At 41.2% G+C, this 9,128-nt stretch overlaps 1 protein-coding gene across 6 annotated transcripts in view; it reads right to left on the reverse strand.

Annotated features, from left to right (window-relative positions):
- Positions 1–9,128, reverse strand: part of REEP1 (receptor accessory protein 1) — a 125,408-nt gene that overhangs the window by 78,303 nt on the left and 37,977 nt on the right. For 3 of the 6 annotated variants that reach the window (XM_028496711.1, XM_028496708.1, XM_028496710.2), the window contains exon 1: positions 7,492–7,549. The exons of the other annotated variants lie outside the window; for them this stretch is intronic. In XM_028496711.1, coding sequence (XP_028352512.1) covers positions 7,492–7,547 — 56 coding nt within the window. In that variant the 5' untranslated portion in view covers positions 7,548–7,549. Of the gene's footprint in view, positions 1–7,491; positions 7,550–9,128 lie in introns of those variants that run through there. 6 annotated transcript variants of the gene reach the window in all.

A 9,128-nucleotide genomic window follows, 5' to 3' on the forward strand; every position in this document is an offset into this window, starting at 1 on the left:
CATAGCACAGGGAGATCACCTCTGTGCTTTGTGAGCACCGAGAGGGGTGGGATAGGGAGGGTGGGAGGGAGGGTGATGCAAGAGGGAAGAGATATGGGAACATATGTATATGTATAACTGATTCACTTTGTTGTAAAGGAGAAACTAACACACTATTGTAAAACAGTTATACTCAAATAAAGATGTTAAAAAAAATAAATAAATAAAAATTTAAAAAAAAAAGAATTACTGAGTCAAGGGGTTTATATCCTAAACATTTTGATATACTTTGACACATTTTCTCCCCCAAAGTGAATAATTTATGCCTCCTTTGGCCAGTTTTTGAAATTTTGATCCAGGTTGAGACTTGTCTTTCTAGATCATTTTTAACCTCTGTACACTATTTCATTATATGAATACATTATGGTTTATTTATTCATTCTATTGATGCATATGTCCAAGTTGTCACTATTACAGACAGGGCTGGAACAAACATTCTTATACATGTCTCTCTGGGCACATGTGAGACTTTCTCTAGGGTTTATACACAGTGTGGAACTGCTGGGTCACAGGGCATAGCATCTTCCTCCAGACAATGCAAAACCACTCCCCAGAGAGGTTGTACCAGTTTCTACTCTTTCCTGGAGTGTAAACGAGTTCTGATTCCTCCCATTCTTGCCAACTTAATATAGTCAGATTTAAAAATTTTTGCCAGTCTGATTGATGTGAAACAGTATGTTTGTTTTAATTTGCATTTCCTCAATTACATGTGAAGTGGATCAACATTTTATGCCTTTTGGCCATTTGGCCCCCTTAACCGAATTATTTATATCCCTTCCATCTCCCCCCCCCACCCCATTAGGTTATTCATCTTTTTCTTACTGATTTTTAGGACTTCCTTGTGAATTCTGGGTATAAATTATGCCTTGGACATATGCAATGCAAACATCTTTTCCCCATAAAAAGCTCTTTTAACTTTGCTGTGGTGTCTTCTGTTGTACAGAAGTTTTAAATTTTATATGATAAATGCATCAATCTTTTCTTTTATAGCTTGTTTTTTTATATCTTGTTGAGGAAATCTGGTCACATACATCTTCTTATAAAAGTGTTTAATGTTTGCTTTTTCACTATTAGGTTTTAATTCTTCTGGAACTTATCTTTATGTATGTTATGAGTTAGGGATTCAACTTTATTCTTTTCTGTACAGATCCCAACTGTCCCAATAACATTTACTGAATTCTTTCCTACTGATTTTCAATTCTACCATCACTTGTAACGTTTTCTAACATGTATGGGTATTATTTCAGCTCTCCGTTCTGTTACCCTGGTCTACAGACTAGCAATGCACCTATACCACAGTGTATTAATTTCCATAGCTTTATAATAAATCCTGATATTCTTAAAACTGTCTTGCCTATTCTTAGCCTTTGTTTTTCTATATGAATTTCATGACAGCTTGTCAAGTTCCATGAAAAACCTTACCTGCATTTTGATTGCGAGTACACTGAAGTTACAGATTTACTTGGGAAGAATCACCATCTTTACCAGGTTTCCTCTTCATGAACACGGTCTCTTCCACTGAGTCCTCTTTAATGTCTTTTCATGATATGCTATAAATTTCTCTATAAATATCTTGGGCATGTTTCACTTTCTTTATTCTTAAGTACTTCAGGGGGGTTTTGGTGGTATTGTGCATTTTTAAAATCAGATTTTCTTGGGACTTCCCTGGTGGTCCAGTGGTTAAGAATCCGCCTTCCAGTGCAGGGGATGTGGGTTTGATCCCTGGTCAGGGAACTAAGATCCCACATGCCGTGGGGCAACTAAGCCTGCACGCTGCAAGTACTGAGCCCGCACGCCACAACGAAAGATCCCACATGCTGCAACTAAGACCTGACGCAGCCATAAATAAATACTAAAAAATAAATTTAAAAAATAAATTAGATTTTCTCTTGGTTATTAATGGTATACAGGAATGCTCTTGGTTTTCCATGTTGATCTCAGAACCACTCAACTTGCTGCAATCAAAAGCATCTGGAGTCCCAAATGCATTACACTCCATGAAAGAAGCCAAACCCCAAAGCCAACATGCTGTATGATTCCATTTATATGTTATCCTGAAAAAGGAAAGTTTATAGGGACCAAAAATAGATCAGCGGTTGCCAGGACTAGAGACGGTGGGAGGGTTGCCTACAAAGGAGAGTGAAAGAATTTTGGAAAATTATGGAACTTTCCTGCATCTTGATTATGGTGGTGGCTACATAACTGTATGCATTTATCAAAACTCAGAATTCAAGCTCACACTTAAAACACTCATACTGAAAAGGGTAAATTTTACTAATTACATCTCAATAAGCTTGACCTTAAAAAGAAAAAGCGTTTGGAAGAATCCACACTCACAAGTATAAGCGCGCGCGTGTGTGTGTGTGTGTGTGTGTGTGTGTGTGTGTCTGTGTGTGTCTGTGTGTGTGTGTCTGTGTATAGTTGTCTCCAAAAATGCATAAAGCTGACCAGGCATTAGCCTCCAAGCTCCGAGACAACTTCCTGATATCAGGGGTCCATGTGTGACAAAACAAGGATTCACAAAAAACATAATACACCTCCTGTTAATACTATAGCTCTGAAAGGACTGTCTTAGATGCACTATGGGCCTGGGTTCTAAAGCAACTGAGCAAGCCTGGTCTTTACTGTGCTGCTGTAGGGAGCATCCTTCCTCACAGTCATTATTCAGAAACTTAAGCTGGGCAGCTTCTCAGGCTGGGTGCACAGCACAGTTCCCACAGCACAGCAAGCCACCTAGGCTTTGGTGGCCATGGGTCCCAACCCTTGGGCCTCTGCATCTGCTTACCCATGGTGACCTTCTAAAAGGCTAGAGGGGGAAAACAGGAAAACAGCAAAACTGGCCCACTGTGCATTTTGGCTCCGTGGAGATTATATTACTATGATTTATAAGCTACTATTTATTTATTGAGTGTTCATTATGTACAACGAACTGTGCAAACTTCTTTATAAGCATCACCACTTTTCATCTTCATATGGCCCCATGAGACAGAAATTGTTTTCCTCATAATATAGATGAGGAAACTGGAGTTTAGTTAAATCAAATAATTGAGTTTCACAACTGTTCGGGGGAGGGGGTCAGACTCAAACCCAGATATGCCTCTACTGCCCATGACATACTGCCTTCTTGACTTGACCTCAGTGCATGGCTCAGAGCCTGCAGTGGCCCCTGAATGAATGAATGAACGAATGAGGACCAGGAGAGAGGGAGGAAGAATGTTGCCTGCTTCCTTGCCCAAGAGAATGCCACTCTGGCCCTGCATGATATATTTGCTGACACCAGGTGACAGTATAATTACAGGGTTCCAAGCATACAAACTTCACACAAACGAGCTTCTCTCTCCGCCCAAGCTGATCTCAGCAAACAGAAACAAACCACATCCTTCTTTCTCACCTTGACACATGATTCTGCTGATCCCTGTCTGTAGACTCTTTCTTTTCAGTGTGTTTCAAGCCCTACTCCTCTCTGCAGACTTGGGACAACCATCACGTACAAAACCCCTCCTGGGGGAACTGCCCTCACAAACATCTCATTCACTTATTGGCTCCTTTGATCCACACCACAACCCTCTGAGATAACTGGGGCTCTTTCTGCAGTTAATGAAAAACTGAGGTTCAGAGTGGTTCAGCGACCTGCCAAAGGCCCCCTCCCTATCCAACAAGACTCAAACCCAGGCCTCCTGCCCTCAAGTCCAGGACCATTCTACAGCCCACATCGCCCTAGCACAGAGAGGGGTTTATTGCTCATGTAGGGCTGTGTGTAATGTGTGTGAGGCAAAAGTCCGAATTTGAAATTCGGATTGACTCCCAAATCCAATTTAGAAAAGCACAAAACAGAACATGCTGCAAATTTTCAATTCATGCTGTTAAGCGTTAAACTCTGCAATCCAACCCACTCATATCCTGCTCAAGTATCAGTTTGAATATTTTTTTAAAATCTAAATTGTAGAGATTTCTATTCTTAAGAAATACAGAGGCTGAGCTTTGGCACTGGACCTGAGTCTGAATCCAGCTCCATCACTGACTAGCTATGGGACTGTGAGTGTTTATTAACTCCTCTGAACCAGTTTCCTTGAGTATAGAAAAGAAAAACACCTACATTCAACAGCCACTGCACAGATTAAACAAGGAGACTATAGGTAAGGATTTAACATCCCAGAGACACTGTAGAGGAATGACAAATCCTAGTTCCCTTTCCTTCTACAGAAATAGTCACTGCGAATGCCAATACTTTTAGGCACAAAACAGTTTTCATCTAATCATTAAGTATTTGTTGAGCATCTACTATGTGCCCTGGGCCCTCTGGTAGGGAAGGCAGCCAGCAAACAGATAATTATACAAATAATTGATTAATGACAACTAATGTGTTGAGTCTTGCTGAGTGTGTCTGGAAGGCAAGAACAGATTGGCTTTACAATGACTGTCCTGTGACCACCCATCTGCCAGCCTGTGTTGCCTCCCAGGATCTGAGAACCAGACACCTGACCCTCAGCCAGAGGGTCCCCTGGTGAAGGGTTATGGCTTTCTCCTCCTGGTGGACTTTCTCTAAAGCCCCCTGCAAGGAATATACTTGGTGAGAGGAAAGGACTGATGGGCCTTCCTGTGTGTACCATGAAAGAGGAGGTGGGGGAATAAGCCTGAGGGGTGCTTTGAGCTGGACTTGGGGTGGTAGCTGTGGAGTACCTGTGGGATTTTCTGGGGACTTGTCTGCTCAGCTCTTGCCCCTCCTGGCTCCCACGTGGCAGAGGCTGGTGCTACCCTGCCCAGCGTGGAGGTCTACACAAGGTGCACGCGCCCATCCGAGGAGGGTGTCAAAGGGCTCCAGGGAAGGGAGGAGAACAGGACAAACCTTTACTCATGCCCACCAGGTGCTGCACCAGGCACTGAGCCCCACAGCAGTCAGGTGAAGTCGAGACTACTATACCCTTTTTCCACAGGCGGTACCTGGGACTTAAGAGGTTGTATACATTCATTCAACAGATAGTCATTCAGTACACACTCTCTGCCAAACTCTGAGTCTAACACAAGGTCACACAGCTGCTAAGTGGGTGAGCTGGATTCAAAGAGTCTTCGTGGCTTCAAACCCCTTGCTCTTTCCAATCCAAGTGATACCTCAAGAAGGCAAGAGATTTTATCCTAGGGGTGATCACAAAGTGGTTGGAATGCCAGGTGTAGCAGAATAGATAGTTAGCAGGGCAAAGCTGTGTGTACTAAATATTGAAGGAAAAGCCTATGATGATGGGCCCAAGAGCCTCCTCCATTAGACTGTGAGCTCTCTGAGGGCGGGTTCTGGGCCTTCCCCATCTCAGCATCTCCAGCGCTGGGCACAGAGTGGGTGAAACATGCAACAACATGGGTGAAATTCAAATGCACTATGCTAAGTGAAAGAAGCCAGACTCAAAAGGCTACCTGCTGCTTGATTCCATTTATGTGACATTCTGAAAAAGACAAAACTATTAGAGATAGAAACAGATGCATTGCCAGAGGCTGGGGTTGGGGGGAGAAGTTGACTTCAAAGGGGCATGGGGAAATTTTTGGACGTGATGGAACTGTCCTATATTTATGCTGTGATAATGGTTACATCATTTTTTTTTTTTTTTAGTTGTAGCATAAGGATTTCTTAGCTGCAGCATGCAGACTTTTAGTTGCGGCATGCATGTGGGATCTAGTTCCCCGACCAGGGATCGAACCAGAGCCCCTTGCATTGGGAGCATGGAGTCTTACTCACTGGACCACCAGGGAAGTCCCATGGTTACACGATTGTATGCATTTGTCAAAGCTCATAGAACTACACGATAAAAAGGGTAAATTTCACTGTATACAAATTATACTCTATTTTTTTTCAATGGGGAAAAAAGAGAAAAAGAGAATGAACATAAAAAGCAGAAGTAGGTTTACAGTGAAGCAAATGAAGCTTAAGCTTCAAGACCCCTCAACTTCATGGGTCCTGGAAGGGGTCCTAGCAATGTGTTCATCAAATTTTTTCTGACTTTTTCAGAGAAAGCACCTTCCCTCCATTGTAAAAGCTTCAGGCTCCATGAAAGCTAGATCCACTCCTGAATAAAACTACAAGAACAGATCAAAAAAAAAGAAGACTGGTGGGCTCCCAAGAAGTTGGACTCATGTGGGACCCTAGAGAAAGGCAAGACCTGGTTCTGGCAGAGAGAGATGTAGAGAAGACATCCCATGCAGCAGAACCAGCATGGACACAAGTGCAGGGGTTTCCCAAGGTTCCCCATGACCACACGAGCACCAGGAACCTGGTGGTCCTACACTTCTGTTCACCACCCACGTGCACGTGTCATGGTGTGATCTGCTCAGCCACGCCGAGCCATTCAAGGCAGGTAGACAGTTGTGACCTAACAGGATGTGAAAATTCTAGACGCTGGTGAGCTGGTGCAACAAGCTTTTATCATTCTTCTGGCTCCCCACACAGCAATGACCCCCAACACCTAGTGGAGGGAAGCTTTCACATTATATACCTGAAACTGAAAATGGTTGATGTTCACTTTTTTCTAGTCTCCCTTGCAGCAGGGATGTGGGCCTGTGGTAGACACACCTGCCCAGGTATGAACCCAGGTCCTTCCAACCCTCTCACTCAGCTATACTGCGGCGGCACCCTTCATCCTGACAATCCTGTGATACTAAGTGAACAAATATAGCCAAATGAGGCTGGTCTTGTGGGTGGAGTTACTGATTGCTTTATGGTTAAAGTCAGCCAAGTTAACTGAATAGAATGCAGCTCAGATTTTAAAATGGTTCTGTCTCTATGTATACGTATATATGTGTACATATGTGTATATGTATATATGTGTACATATGTATATATGTATAGGTGTATATATATACTTTAAAATCTAATTATATATGTTAGGTAAAAAAGTTCTGGAGATTGCACAACAACACGAATGTACTTAAGATCAGTGAACGTAAAAGAACTTAAAAATGGTTAAGATGGTAAATTTTGTTATGTTTTTTACAATTAAAATTAATAAATGTATGATGTTTATGAATCCCCCCCAAAAAATCTTTACAGACTTGAAAATTTTATAAAAACAGAATATACTGAGTATAGGCCATTGGCTCATTTAATCCATAAATGGTTCATTCTAACAAATTTAGAAGAAAACAAAATTTATAATTTTTCAGGTTACATCTGTTCTGCTTCATGGTACAATGCTATTTATTTAATTTCCTGAAATTGTCAAACAAAATAAAATTTACCAATTTTAGAAGGCACTGTAAACCCATCTCAATTCATTATAAAGGATACAATGACATTTAAGATGAATGAAAATTAGCAAGCAATGCAAATATGTATTTTTGAAATGGTTCTGGTTGTAGAGGGGGAAAAAAAGCCTGTATATTACATTCTAGCCAGAAGTTTCACTACTAAGTATGTTCCTGCTATTGATACCTTACATATATATATATATTTTTTTTTTTTTTTAATACCTTGATTTGCTCCAGAACAGATGTGAGGTGACTTGGTTATAAATTGCATGGCTCATAAGAAATTACCACGATTCCAGGCCACTGGGCTTGTCAGCAGGAAGGATCCAGCAGCTAACAAAATCACTGTTGTCATCTCACCCAAAGTGGGAGGAGCTAGAGGAAGGCAAATCACATCCAGACTTGACTCACCTGCTCATGGAAGAACAGAGATTGTCTGCAGCAGGGATGTTTGGCCGGTGCCCAGAATATCTCCCTAATGAGACGACAAAAGTCCGAGAAAAGAAAACAAAGTGGAAAACAGCCAGGTTTCCTCCAGTGAGTGAAATTTAAATTTTGAGAGGAGGCTCTCCAGCACATGTCTCAACGTTGAGGGAGTTATGTTAATTATGAGCGACAGTTAGGGCACAAAGCACAAAGGCAGCTGATGGCTGGTAAAGAATTGCAACAAAAAGAATAAAATATCTAGGAATAAACCTACCTAAGGAGACAAAAGACCTGTATGCAGAAAATTATAAGACACTGATGAAAGAAATTAAAGATGATACAAATAGATGAAGAGATATACCATGTTCTTGGATTGGAAGAATCAACATTGTGAAAATGACTCTACTACCCAAAGCAATCTACGGATTCAATGCAATCCCTATCAAATTACCACTGGCATTTTTTACAGAACTAGAACAAAAAATTTCACAATTTGTATGGAAACACAAAAGACCCCGAATAGCCAAAGCAATCTTGAGAACGAAAAATGGAGCTGGAGGAATCAGGCTCCCTGACTTCAGACTATACTACAAGGCTACAGTAATCAAGACAGTATGGTACTGGCACAAAAACAGAAATATAGATCAATGGAACAGGATAGAAAGCCCAGAGATAAACCCACACACATATGGTCACCTTATCTTTGATAAAGGAGGGAAGGATATACAGTGGAGAAAAGACAGCCTCTTCAATAAGTGGTGCTGGGAAAACTGGACAGCTACATGTAAAAGTATGAAATTAGAACAATCCCTAACACCACACACAAGAATAAACTCAAAATGGGTTAAAGACCTAAATGTAAGGCCAGACACTATCAAACTCTTAGAGGAAAACATAGGCAGAACACTCTATGGCATAAATCACAGCAGGATCCTGTTGGACCCATCTCCTAGAGAAATGCAAATAAAAACAAAAAAAAACAAATGGGACCTAATGAAACTTAAAAGCTTTTGCACAGCAAAGGATACCATAAACAAGACCAAAAGACAACCCTCAGAATGGGAGAAAATATTTGCAAACGAAGCAACTGACAAAGGACTAATATCCAAAATTTATAAGCAACTCTTGCAGCTCAATAACAAAAAAACAAACAACCCAATCCAAAAATGGGCAGAAGAACTAAATAGACATTTCTCCAAAGAAGATATACAGATCGCCAACAAACACATGAAAGAATGCTCAACATCATTAATCATTAGAGAAATGCAAATCAAAACGACAATGAGATATCATCTCACACCGGTCAGATTGGCCATCATCAAAAACTCTAGAAACAATAAATGCTGGAGAGGGTGTGGAGAAAAGGGAACCCTCTTGCACTGCTGGTGGGAATAATGTAAATTGATACAGCCACTATGGAGAACAGTATGGAG

Source organism: Physeter macrocephalus, chromosome 12 (assembly GCF_002837175.3).
Source record: "Physeter macrocephalus isolate SW-GA chromosome 12, ASM283717v5, whole genome shotgun sequence".
Classification (NCBI taxonomy): Eukaryota; Metazoa; Chordata; class Mammalia; order Artiodactyla; family Physeteridae; genus Physeter; species Physeter macrocephalus.